At 51.3% G+C, this 14,482-nt stretch overlaps 1 protein-coding gene across 2 annotated transcripts in view; it reads right to left on the bottom strand.

The window, feature by feature from the left end:
* The window catches only part of ITGB1 (integrin subunit beta 1), a 446,163-nt gene that overhangs the window by 188,833 nt on the left and 242,848 nt on the right, over positions 1-14,482 (bottom strand). For both annotated transcript variants that reach the window (XM_086941542.1, XM_086941543.1), the window contains exon 8: positions 6,561-6,656. In XM_086941542.1, coding sequence (XP_086797668.1) covers positions 6,561-6,656 — 96 coding nt within the window. The remainder of the gene's footprint in view (positions 1-6,560; positions 6,657-14,482) is intronic.

Here is a 14,482-nt window from a genome sequence, read left to right as displayed (position 1 = left end):
ACAAGATCACCCAAAAAGACCGCGCCAACCAGACCCGAGGAGGCATCGCCATTGTCCACAAAAACACCATCCGAATCACGACCAACTCCGACGACACCCTCACCGCCGCCGAGCACCTCCACTTCCAGATACACACTGACCCCAGGACCACCCTCAGAGGCACTCATCTACAGACCACCGGGACCACGCACACAATTCAGCGAAGCCATCACAGACTTCATCAGCCCTCACGCCCTCACCTCCTCAGACTACATCCTCCTAGGGGACCTCAACTTCCACCTGGAGAACACCAATGACAGCAACACCACCACCCTGCTGGACAACCTCGGACTCAAGCAACTGGTGGACACCCCCACCCACTACGCCGGCCACACGCTAGACCCCATCTTTTCCTCTAGCAAGCACATCTCCTTCAGCCACTCCACCGGACTCCACTGGACAGATCACAGCTGCGTCCACTTCAACTTCAGGAGAACCACGACCCACCACCACCCGCAACAGGTTCCCCGCAGAAGCTGGACCAAGATCACCACCAACCAACTCCCTCAGCCAGAACCCTCCCACCAACACGAAGGACCCCAACGAAGTAGCCCGCAACCTCACTCAGTGGCTCACCAACTGCGCCGACGAACTCGCACCATTGAAGAACCCTCCCAGCAGACCCGGAAGCAAGAAAACCTTGTGGTTCACCAACGACCTCAAAAACTCCAAGAAGACCTGCCGCACCCTCGAGAAAGCCTGGCGCCAGGACCAGACAACAGAAAACATGACAGCCCTCAAGAACGCCACCCGCAAACACCACCAGCTGATCCGAACCACCAAAAGGACAACATTCAAAGAACGACTGGACAACAACACCCACAACAGCAAAGAACTCTTCGGCATCGTTAAAGAGCTCTCCAACCCCAGCGCCTGCAACGACGACATCACACCCTCGCAAGACCTCTGTGACTCCCTCGCCTCGTTCTTTCACCGCAAGATCACCGACATACACAACAGCTTTGGCGCACAGACCACGCACCCAAACACCAAACCAGCGCCCCCCACCACCACCCTCTGCACCTGGACCCCGGTCAGCCCTGAAGACACCACCCACACAATGAACACCATCCACTCCGGCTCCCCAACCGACCCCTGTCCACACCACATCTTCAACAAAGCCGACTCCATCATCGCACCCCAACTCCAGGACATCATCAACATCTCCTTCGCCACCGTCACCTTCCCAGAGAGCTGGAAACATGCCAAGCTCAGCGCCCACCTGAAGAAACCCACGGACCTCAAGAACTTCCGCCCCATCTCGCTCCTCCCGTTTCCTGCCAAAGTCATTGAGAAGACCGTCGACAAACAACTCTCTGCCTTCCTCGAGACAAATGGATCCCTCGACCCCTCACAGTATGGTTTCCGAGCAAACCACAGCACCGAGACCGCCCTCATCGCAGCCACCGACGACATCAGGTCCCTGCTAGACAACGGGGAGACAGCTGCCCTCATCCTCCTGGACCTCTCAGCAGCCTTCGACACCGTATGCCACCGCACCCTAATACAGCGCCTCAGCAACACCGGAATCCAAGGAACGGCCCTGGAGTGGATCATCTCCTTTCTCACCGGTAGAACCCAGAGAGTCCGCCTACCCCTGTTACGATCCGCGGCCACATCTGCGGCGTTCCACAAGGCTCCTCGCTCAGCCCCACCCTCTTCAACGTCTACATGAGCCCCCTCGCAGCCATCGCACGCCAACACAACCTTAACATCATCTCCTACGCTGACGACACCCAGCTGATCCTCTCCCTCACTAAGGACCCCACCACCGCCAGAGCCAGCCTCGAGGAAGGAATGAAAGACTTCGCGGAATGGATGAAGCTCAGCCGTCTGAGACTGAACTCAGACAAGACGGAAGTCCTCATCCTGGGACCATCCCCCTCTGCCTGGGACAACTCCTGGTGGCCCCCTGCCCTGGGCACCGCCCCCAAGCCAACGGACCATGCACGCAACCTGGGCTTCATCGTGGACTCCTCCCTCACGATGACCAAGCAAGTCAACGCCGTCTCGTCATCCTGTTTCAACAACCTGCGCATGCTCCGAAAAATCTTCTGGTGGATCCCCACCGAAACCAGGAAGATGGTCACCCAGGCCCTCGTCACCAGCCGACAGAACTACGGGAACACCCTCTACGCTGGCACCCAGCCAAACTCCAGAAAAGACTCCAACGGATACATAACGCTTCTGCATGACTCATCCTGAGCATCCCCCGTCACAGCCACATCTCTGCCCATCTGAGAGACCTGCACTGGCTCCCAGTCAGCAAGAGGATCACGTTCAGACTCCTCACCCACGCACACAAGGCTCTTCACGACATGGGCCCCAAATACAACAGCCGCCTGACATTCTACACACCCACCTTCCAGCTCCGTTCCGCCAGCCTCGCCCTCGCCAACGTCCCACGTATCCACAGAACAACCGCCGGAAAAAGATCCTTCTCCTACCTGGCGGCCAAGACATAGAACTCCCTCCCCACCCACCTACGGCGAACCCAGGACCATCTTTCCTTCAGGAAACAACTCAAGACCTGGCTGTTCAAGCAGTAGCATCTCCCCCTCCCCCCAGCGCCTTGAGACCCTAACGGGTGAGTAGCGCGCTATACAAATTCTCCGATTGATTGATAGACACCACTTTTCTCACTTGTAAGCAGTGAATCGTCAATTCACCCCAACTTGAACCTTTCCTGGTGCAGACCTCAAAACCCTAAGACTGGATTTGTAAGCCGTGTACTTACCTGTGAAACTGCATTCTTGTTTTCCTCACATAGGTTAACATTGCAAAGCTTGAAAAAATGGTTCACTTTTTTAAGTGTAAAGTATTTTTCCTTAAAAAGGTACTACCTTTTTGCAAACATCTTTGTCTTTAAATAAATCTTCAAAGAAGCTTATTTTTCTAAAATTAGTGTGGATCTTCTCCTTTTTGAGTTGTGTGTCATTTATTAGTCATGGTGTGCACAACAAATGGCTTACATTCCTCTGTGCTTGGCCTAAGGCTGCTCGCCCACCCTACCACAAATAGAGCACTTTGGGTTTACATTGAGCCCTGTACACTTCGGGGGTGTTTATGGACTCGGTGCACAATAGAACCACTTAGTGGTATACCACATACAGACCCAGCTTCCCACATAAATAAACAGACAGCTTCCTCCACTATGAGATAACCGTTTTGGACAAGGTTGAGGATTTATTTGCCCAAATTGACTCTCCACCACTCCTGGAGGAAGGGTTTTATCCATTTTGGACAAGGCTGAGGATCCATTTGCCCGATGTGACCCTTCTCTACTCCTGGAGGAAAGCTTGAACCTCCACTTGAATCCTTGTGTCGGGAACCGTGGGGCTCCTTGCGTATTGATTTTTCCTTGGTCGAATAATTTTTTGGGCGCAGAGATAGTCTTTTGGGACTTTGAGGCCACTGAGTTTGTCGGCTCCTGCTGCTTTCTTCCCAGACCCCCCACCCCCGCCCCTCCCCCTCGGAACCTGGGGTCTTTCTGCGGGGTCTCTAACTTTAGGTTTCTTCAAGGTACCAGGTCCCATCTCAACGACCTATTGCTCAGCGGTCGACCATTTGGCTTGTGCCACTTCCGTGCCCTGATTGTCCTCTTCCTCACACGACAGCCTGAGCTCTCTTAGGGCTATGCACTCCTTCCGCACTTGCACAGTGGCATAGTGGGCCTGTTTCCACTTGGCTCTTGTCTTCAGAGTCTTTGGGAGGAACTCTCCTCACATCTCACCGCCTTTGGCGTTATGATCCCTGGGTAAGCAGAGCACATTTTTGGAGGCAATCAGGACAGAACCTAAAAAGATTGGTCTCCATTTCCCTTGACGGGTCCGCTGTCTTGTCAGTCAGTGCATTCTCAAACTGCATGGTCGCCCTTCCACGTAGTGCACCTTCTCTTCGATGCTTTGTCTTTCCTCTTCTACAGATGTTTCACATGGTAGATATTCTCTTCTGCATCTGCAGAGGTTTGGCTGATGCTTCCAGACCCAAGGGCAGAGAAAGGAATCTGAAGATGTCAACCACGCACATATGCTTCCAGGGCGCACGTCTGATGTCACTGAAGGATGGGCATAGCACCAAATGGTAATGAAAGAAAAAGCGAAAAAAAAGCGAGAAGAAAAGAAGAGTAACCAAGAATTCTGTCCCAAAAACTAGATTGCCAAATAATGCGCAGCATGTGAACCAAGAAAAGCTTAATGCTGCAGGACTTGGGGTTACGGTCTAACTCCTACTTTTCACTGAAACCAAACCAGCTAGAGCAATGATTTAAACTTATCTGGATGACTGGCTACTGCAAATCAAAGCACGAGCTAGGAGAATAAAAACGGACTCTTTGGGGGCTGCCCAGGCACTCCAATGGTAAAAAGTAGAATGGAGAAGGAGCAGGCTCGCCCCAGAAGCAGAACAGTGTCACATTGCATCTTCAAGACTGCAAGTGATTATTTTTGGTTGTTTCAGTGACTCTGGTCAGAAACGCTTGCTTGTGGTTTCCGGCAGCTTGTTCCACTGAAACAATCTTTACACAGATTGTCAGTCTGTAGGACTTTTATTAGAAATGGGATGTCTGGCTGCCTAGGGTATGCACCTAAGCCAGGCAGAAACCACCCTCAAGTCAGTGCAAGTTAGTTACACGCAAAAGATAACCTGTGCTCACCCTTGTAGCTTTCGCAGCGTAGGCAGGCTTATCAGAGGAAATGTGCAAAGCGTTTGGGCAACAGTCACAGAGAAACACAAGGACCACCGCAAAAGAGACTCCACACAGCATTATATAAAAATATATAGTATTTTGTACATAACAGACCAAAAAGACATGAATCAAATACTTTTGTAAGATGTGTCCCCCACAGGTAGGTAACTCATAAGTACTTCCCAAAGTATGCAGTATTTAAGTATCACACTAGTTACAAAGAAAACATTGCATGGGTATCACTTTACATACATTTGCCCCTATGGTAGTCCTTCTGACCCTTTTAGCAATCTTGCGGAGAACGTGTTACTGTAACCCACACCAGTAGTGCAATAATAGAAAGAATCATGTTGCCACAGACACGATTCGCATGTATATCCTGAAGATATGCAAATGCCACTTTAAATGTATGCAGCACAAAAGTACTTTCCCAGATATGCACGTTTCTCATATTCCATTGGATGCAGACCATAAATACTGCACCAATATTACTTTACATGCATGTTGATAGGTACTACAGTAACCCACTGGGCTACATAGCACTTCCCTTCCAGAGGTCGCAAGTAAGAGACATGAATCTCCCTCACAATGAGTGGGGAGATACTCTGCTGCAGTTTTGTGGTCCCCAAGACAATGGTAAAGACCATCTTCAGGCACGCCCAGCAGCCTGCTACAGGTAGGTCAGCTTCGGGCTGCGCAGGTTGATAATGCCCTAGCAAACAGGCTAATACTGCCCTCTGGGACCAACATATCCAGCTGCACGAGGAGCAGCAACCTCAGCTACCTCTTTCACAAGGCACGCTGGAGACCTCTCCCTGTCTAGTGTTGTAGCACCATGGTTCCGCTGCACCGCTGCATAATTAAAATAAATACACTTTTTTTTTAAACCCTACCTTTCTGCGGGTCTTGCGTCTCCAATACTCCTGCTCCCCTGCTTTCCTGCCTCTGACAGGAAGCAGACAGTCAGGCTCCCTCCCCATAGCCAATAACAAAGCTGGAAGCAGCATTTTTAGCCGGGAAAGCCCAGCAAGGAGCTTATGGTGTGGCCATGTTCTCCATGCAGCCTGCATGGAGAAGGGAAGAGTTGACATGACTGGTTTGGGTGGCCCGAGAGGGCCGACCAAACAGTCATTGTGCACTCAGGAGTGTGCAAACCACTCCTTCCCTGCTCAAAGAGCAGAGCAGCCCCACCCGCCCCCGCAATGAGCAAAGCAAACATAAAATGGTAATAACAAAAAGTTATTAGTGCAAAAGTGCACGAAAGCAGTGGTGCGACGCGCCTCTACCCCACTGGAGCAGCTGCCCCTGGAAATAACATGACATTCGAGAAGGAGTAGAACATTCTCGATGGGCCAGGGAAACCAGTTTTAAATGACAGTGCCCACACAGAATAAAGCCTCACAAAAATAATGAGGATGCACAACTAATCTTTCAACAGCACAGACATTGACAACCCAAAATATGTACAAACTTACAAAGTGGATTTTAATTCTATGCATTTGTGGAGTCTTTCCCCATAACTCTGCCATCTAAAAGATCAAAGGAACAGCATGACCTGTCTTGATGGGGCAAGAGTGTACAAGTTTTAATATCAAGTGACCTAAAGTCAACTGTTGGTTTGCCCTCATTTTAATTTGGCAAAATAAACAACCATTTTCTTCTAGAAAGAAATGTGAAAAAAGCATGCATGATTTTTGGTTGCTTTACCTTACAAAGTTAAGATGCCAGAAACAGCCCAGATCCTCAGGCTGTTAAATAAGCAATTATGAACTATTTAAATGTTACCACTGATCAAAATATAGCAACAACTACAAGAGTTTTTTTTTATATTTACCTTGTACACAGGCTGAAATTCCTCTGTAATGGCAAATATGGTTTGAATGTTGTTTTCACTTAGCTTCTGCACAAGATGAGCAATGGAAGGATAATCCTGTTAAACAAAGCAAAAGAATAATAAAATAACAAAGTAAGTCAATCAACTTCAAAACCAAAGAAAAAGTTTACCGATTTGAACTATTTCTTCTTGATAATCATTACACATAATGATGCGGTTGGCAGTGTATTACTAGAACGTTTAAAGAAATGTCACCACTGCTCTCTATTGCAGAAATGTTTAACAATTGTTTTTTCACCGTTCAATTCCTTAAGAGTCATGAGCCATAGAACTCAGCCGCAGGTGCAAAATATATAAACATCGCTTTCTGTTTTGCTGTGAGGTTATTTTTGATTAACATGTATGCACCCTTATGCCATCTAATGTCCGAGCATGGAAATGCATCTTATTTATGTAAGAAGCTGACTCTCTATATAGTGCACCAATAAGGAGGTACACTGTGCAGAGAGCCCAAGCAACCCTTATTGGTTTACAGAGAGGAAACATGATAACACTAAATCCTCTTTTGTGGCAGTGTGGGCGTGTAGTTTCGGATGATCAGAGGGTAGTGCTAAGCATTATGTACTCAGAGGCAATAATTGAGACATTCACTCAAAGAATAAATCCGAGACCAGTTTAGAAAAATAACTTTTATTTGTGTATACAATTTGATACCCAGAACTTCGCATGTAATATTTTAAAATATTTAATTTTACAGGTCAGTAAAATGTTCACTTAAATAAATCATTACACTGAATGCTTTCCTATGAAAGAAAAAGACGGATACGGTATACAGGTCCTTGCAATATATTTCCGGGGGGTCCCCCATTAGGGGCGTAAGGTCCAAAGTACCACCAGCTGTTAAGAGTTTAGCTGCCCTGGGGCGTCTGGAAGTAGAGGCGCTGGTTGGGTTGGTAGCCTTATACCCTACCAGAGAAGAGGGGTGGGATACCTAAAACAAGCATTTACAATGCAATGGTTTTGCCTTTGTTAAAGTTAGAGCTATTGGCATTGCTCTTGACATTATTTTTATTTATGTTTTTTTAAACATAAATAAATGTCATTGTCATTTACAATGCCAATAGCTTATTCTCTCGCAAATGACACACACAAACACCCACAGAGAGCCCCCCCACACACAGAGCCCCCCCCACACACACACCCACACAGAGCCACACACACACACAGCCACACAGAGCCCCCCCCACACACCCACCCAGAGCCACACACACACCCAGAGCCACACACACACCCAGAGCCACACACACACACCCACACACCCAGAGCCACCCACACACCCAGAGCCACACACACACCCACACACCCAGAGCCACACACACACCCACACACCCAGAGCCACACACACCCAGAGCCACACACACCCAGAGCCACACACACCCAGAGCCACACACACCCAGAGCCACACACACCCAGAGCCACACACACCCAGAGCCACACACACCCAGAGCCACACACACCCAGAGCCACACACACCCAGAGCCACACACACCCAGAGCCACACACACCCACACACCCAGAACAACCAAGGTCAGCCTCTTGTGCTAAAGAAATGGCTAGGAAGGACACAATTTCAGATTCTCGCGTTTGTAACTCATTTACAGAGGTCCCAGCACTTCTAGACATCTGCGTGCTTCGTGCCATAACTTTAAGTGGACTTCTGGTTTGAGGTGCAGGGCAACACCCGTAGTCAGACAGTTTTTACCAGTTTTATTAGACAGACCTTCCTAGCAGGCTGAAAGCCCCATTACAGATCTGTGATGGTCATGTTAGCGCTACACCTTGAACCATGAACCGAAGAACACAGATGCATGGCCTGAGGGTGGGAATACAGAGGACGCTGCCTACGACCTTCCAGATAAGGGGCTCTTGCAGAAAAAACATTGATTGGAAGGTCTGTAGGATGGAACTGTACAAATATAGCACATACTTCCCGGAGAAACAAAGGTAGAAAATACAGGGAGGAACTCCATGGCACGACGGAGGAGTGAGTAACGGTGCGGAAGCGGTGCAGCCCCGTGACACTCCACCCTCAGCAATACATTGTAGGCATGAAAGAAACGCTGCCCGAAATTGGCCACGCACCCACGCCCCTCCCCCGTAGCACCGAAGGGACAGACTGCCCCCTAAAATGGCCGCTTGGGCGCCCAGACCCATTCAGCCGGACCATGGCGCCCCTAAAGATGGCCACCGCCAAACCCCAAGACACCCAGTTAAAGGGGGGTCCCGAGGCACTGCTAAATTGCAAAAGAGCGTGCGTAGGACTCCTAGGCCCGGAGGGTCTGAGGAGAGGCCACCTAGTAAAGAGAGCGGCCAGCCAAGCCTCTCCTGTGCTGTGCCCGCCGGCTGGCAGACTAACGCATAGCCCCGCCAACTGGGAAGGTAGGGGGCCTCGCTAAGAAAACAAATAAGGAGCGGGACGCTGAAAATAATTTCGAATAATAAACTAATAAATACTAGACACTGATTCTATTATTCAGGTGGTCAAACCGCATGAAAGGGAATCAAACCCTGGTCCGCAGGGCCGGAGGCGAGCGCGCAGAGCCTGAGACACACCCACTGACCATCAGAGAGAAATCCTCCGCATACCCGACCCGCGTGCCAGTAGATGGACACTACGAAAAGGTTGCGCGAGGAAAATACATAATACATACATACACGGCACAAAATAGAAACAGGAGCATAATGGCCGAAGAACGGGCAGCATATTATATTCCCCCATGCGCCGGACCTATCGAATGAAACTGCCCAAGAAAATGGCCGCACCGGGCACCCTAACCACCTGCGCAGGACACCTACGAGGAGTGCCCCAACAATGGTCGCGCACCGACGCCATAACAACGTGCGTCGGGCCAAAGAACAAAAGGCCCCATAAATGGCCGTAGTGTATGAAATTCCGCATCAAGACACAAAAGACATAAAACCAATGGCTTCAGTTCCACCTTCCACCGGCAGCCGCACCGCCCCCAACCAGGAGGCGATCGGTCAAAACTTATGCCCCTCATGGTCCATATACAAATGCTGAAGAGCGCTTTACATAAGATCCAGTTGAGAAGGGGGGACGGAGATCGTAACAGAAGGACTGAACCACCCTGTGGCGAGATCTCCTCACTGCACGCAGTAAGGACACGGCTGCGCAATCGGTATCTTGGACACCCAATAATGCCATTATACCTTATCCTCCACCTTGAGAAGGGGCGGGTACTCCCTATAAAGCAGGCACAATGGTCACCACCAACAAATTGGTCGAATCCCCAATTCGAGTGCGACAACGCTGATGTTCTGCAAGCCCGAGACATGCGTGCGCCGCTCACCGATGAGTCCTCGCTAACGCTGCATCTCTGCCCGCAAGGCTGCGACAAACCCCGCCACCAGCACTAGCCGGGCACCGTAGGCTATACTACAGAACCTGTTAGGAACTGCTGAAATGCCCCATAATTTTAATACAACAACGCTGGTTTGCCCCGTGAAATATAGCAGTTCCCAATGAAATTGCGAGTACCACACATAACCAGTACCGCATAACTGCTGATCAGTGCTGCAGCTGTAAGCCCCATAAAAGACGTGCCTAAACCGTCCCAATAAAAGTGAATCAACCCTAAGAAGTGCTGGTGTGAAAAGATCCCTTCCGTGAAATGCTAATGCCAATACCATCCCGTGAAAACAGCATCCTACAGACCGCTAAAGTAAAACCTCATGGGAGGGCCGAAGAAAAGTTACAAGTACGAGGCTAATAAAATTGCAACGACTCCCCTCCGAAGGGCAGACACTGTCCAGACGGCAAGGCTCCCGCAACCCTGAATGCCCGCGCTCCGAATGACTGGCAAGTCGAGCGCGGGCCCGCACAAGAGACCTCCCATGCCCCCACGATAGTGTCAAAATTGCCCAAACAAAACGAACCCACACGGGCTGGAGTGCTACGCTCCATGCTAACAGCACCCTGCTAACCACCTCATGTGCCACAGGGAAGTTACAATGCAGATGCCTCGCACCATTGACCGACCTCCCATGGTGCAGGGCCCCGACTGCACCATAAAAAAGGAAAGAACACATCACTCGGTCCCACGTGGCGGAAAGCTTCTTCACGCCCTCCAAGGCCTCTCCGTGAGATCCCGGACCAGCGCCCACGCACAAACGCAGGCCCAGCACACATGCCCCCGAATACCCGCGACCGGGCACTGGAGCAGGGCATAGGCCTCTGAACCCGCGCTGTCCCCTCACCCTCACCCGAAACGGCAAAATCAACAAAACCTTCACCAAACCGACTCACCGCAAGCTAAGCCAAGCCTTGGCCCGCTGGAAACAGCACTCCGACGCAGCGCCTTCTCGCTGGAGGGGAGGGGCGGGCACCGACGCCCCCTCTCCCTCGAATCACTCACCGGCTCAGTCTCTCCGTAGGCTGCGGGGACGCTGGCAGTCTCCTTCCTCGTCCGGAGCTTGGCTCTCCTCCTTACCGGGCCGCGGGCGGGGCTCTCTCACCCTCGAGAGCCTCGCCGAGGACAAGACGCTGGGCTCCTTCTTCCTCTTGGGCAGTACGTGCGGCCGGCGCCCCAGCCGCGATTAGGCCGCCATTTTCCCCGACGTCCTCGAGGACGCTTCTCCCGTTGCCGGGCAACCCTCCGGCCAGGCTAAAGCTTGATAGGCTGGCGAGACAGCCAATGGCAGCGCGGCCCTGCAGACGAGCCCTCCAGGCTCCGGGTCGCGCTGCTGAGGCCGAGGGGAACTTCTTTTTGCCGCAATCCGGGGTAGCCTCCCGGGAATTCACAAATAAAAGCGAGGTGGCACTCGCTTGGGCGGACAAAGCGCTCCTCAGCGCTAGATTCAAAGTACAGCGCTCTCAAGCGCTAGAACAAAATCAAGCGCTCCCAAGCGCTAGAGGACCAAAATAGCAGAGGCAGGTGCCGGCAATGCCGGACCAGATTCGGGGGCGTTCCCGGCTTTCGCCTGACGTCGCGTGACGTCGGCAAAAGCCAAAGAATGTCGGGAACGCCCCCGTGTCTGGTCCGGCATTGACGGACAGGCCCCTCGTCCAATGGCAAGGCTCCGTTTACGGAGCCAGCCAATCAAGGACGAGGGCCGACCCAAAGCCACACACACAACTCAAGAGGTTTTTTTGGCACATGCGCAAAGCGCATGGCCAGTCAAAACCTAAACAGGATCGCAGAGGGGGACTTGAGGATAAGCCCGGGAGCTCCCAAAGGGGTGCTTGGGTTACAAGGGTCCTGGGAGCAAGGCAACACAGTCTGTTCTGGAGAACCCGGGATAGGGCGCAGATTGGTCAGGTCGGCAGGCTTGTGCATCGCAGGTCCTTGCAGTTATCAGTCTCGCCAGTTGAGGGTGCAAAAATCAGGACAGCTGGACCACTGTGGAGGTGGGTCTCTAAAGTGCAGACGTCCCTCGATGGCTGCTCAGTCTATGCCTCGGAGTCCGGATTGGACCCACACAGGTTTTGGTTGCTGCAAGGGGTGGGGTAGAGTACCCCGGGTATTTGTGCTGTGCAGCTCTGGTTTGTCCTAGAGTCTTCTCACTTGGAGAGGAGACAGTTTAGACCTTCTAGAGCATGGCGACCTCATAATAGGTGGCTGCTATGTTGGTACGATCGGGGAGCAGCAGCACAGTAAACCAGACTCTGCTGTTTTGGTGCCTGCAGACTGAAGGAGAGTAGCTCCTCTACTCCAAGGGAGATTGCTGGCAATTTGCGAAGGGCTGGGAGTCTACCACGGTTCTTGGTAGAGGTTCAGCTGCAGGACAAATCTGTTTATTCACAATTGTCGAGACGGGTGCAGGCAGGCAGGCTGGTTTTGGCACCAAAAAGTCCACAAAAAGTCTACCGTTCTTGTTTTTGCTGCTCTTTTTTCTGGGGCTGTCGAATCTGAGATCCTGGCCTCATGGGTGCCACTCAAATACTCAATTTAGAGGCATTAAGGGAAGGGAATGGGCTACTTGCCTTTAGGGTGACTACACCCCCCCATATGACCACTTCCCGTAGGAAGTTGTTATAACACTGACCAGTGAGCTTAATTCACCTAAAACCAAGTTGGTGGAATTCTAGTTTTTGTGTTCACAGTCAGGCCAGTTCCACCCTGACGGTGGGCTACCTGATGTGAACACACCTCCAGCCTAGCTAATTTTCCCACCTGAGCATCAGGGCAAGTGGTGGCATCTCCTAGGTATGGGGGAACCCAGGATCGCATATAAAAGATGGCAAAGGTCTTTGAAGACTCCTGACTCAATATGCTGTTTATTAGCCATCCTGCATGGAGAAGGTGAAACATCTGCCAGAGCAGGCATTGTTTACGCCCTAAAAGAGCATGGCCTCACCTGCAAGGGGGTCAGAAACCAGGCTGGCCTGCCAGCACATAAGCAGCTGGCAGGTTTTTCAAGGGGTGTGGGGTACCTCTAAGGTACCCTCTTGGTGCATGTATTATTAAACCCATCACTGAAATTAGTGTGGGTTTATTAATATGAGATGTTTGATACCAAACGTTTTTGGTTTCAGTGAAGCCATGTTTGCTGGGGAACTCTTAATTACCACTGCCCAGTACGTATACTCAAGATGGCTTCCCTGTTCACTGGCAATGTCTAAGAATCTACTTGGAAATCACAGGGGCATATCTGCTCATGCAGGTATGTCACATGAAATATAATGCACCCAGCCTTCGGGCTGTAAGGCCTGCTGTAGGGGTGACATATATTACATGCAGTGTCTGCAGACATGGGACACAAGAGGTGTGCCACGTTGGGTCTTCACTCTTGTCTGCACCATGTCAAGCAGCTTGCAGTGGCAGTTTTGCACGAGTGTGGTGAGGGGTCCCTTAGGGTGTCATAATACATTATTGTGAAATAGTGCCATCTTTCTTGAATTGGTATGCCCCCACATTTTTCTGAACTGCTGATGTGCTTTGACTGAGTGTGCCCTGGGCTCCTGCCAACCAGGTACCAAGGGCCTGTGTTCCTTCCCTAAAACTGTGTTGAAACTAAAACCCAATTGGCATCTCTGGCCACCTGTCAGCCCCTAGTAAATGGTACCCAGGGCACGGTGACCAGAGAAGACCCCTAAGGGCTGCAGCACCTATTGTGCCACCCTTAGAGGCCCTGTACCCTGACACCCACACACTGCCTTTGCAGGCTGAGTGTTTAGGTACAGAACTAAACAGAGTCGACATGGCACACATCTCTGTGTGCCATACACACAAACCCACTGCCCTAGCATACACCAGTCACCCCTCTAGCTGGGTGCCCTATGCCAGTGGTGTGGGCACAGGTGCATGAGCCCTGTGCCCCTACAGTACCCAGGGCCATTCCTGGGCACTGTAAGTGCAGTGATGCCATTGAGAGTATATGGTGCTGGGAGGTCGTCATTATGAACTCCACAGCACCATAATGGCTACACTGAAGACTGACAAGTTTGGTATCAAACTTCTCATCACATTAAACCCCCACCGATGCCAGTGTGGGATTTAATGTAAAATGCACCCCAGAGGGCATCTTAGAGATGACCCCTGAAATCTAACCTACAATACACGTCTGGACTGAGTGGCTGCCACATAGCAGACATGTTGCTGGACCCCTGGATGGAGAGCCCCTCGCTCTCCTGGGCCTGCAACAATGCACATCCTGGGTAAGGTGCTAGGTCTACTCCCCCAGGATGGGCAGGGGGAAGCGTCAAAGGAATGTCGCCTTTGTGAGATTCTCCAGGCCACTTGCTGTACTCAGCAACTGACCCCCACCAGTTCTAACCCCCACTCTGGCGGGTAAACTGGCGGGAAACCCTACGTCAGGAAGGGGGTTGGTGCCAGCCTGTGCCAACCCCACCCCTCAGTTGGGAGAGGCGAGGTGAAGCACGACCCCGGGCTCCGGTCATC

The sequence above is a fragment of the Lissotriton vulgaris genome, chromosome 10 (genome assembly GCF_964263255.1).
Source record: "Lissotriton vulgaris chromosome 10, aLisVul1.2, whole genome shotgun sequence".
Lineage (NCBI taxonomy): Eukaryota > Metazoa > Chordata > Amphibia > Caudata > Salamandridae > Lissotriton > Lissotriton vulgaris.
Note: the sequence above shows the minus strand (reverse complement) of the source record. Positions and strands in the feature narration are given on the sequence as shown.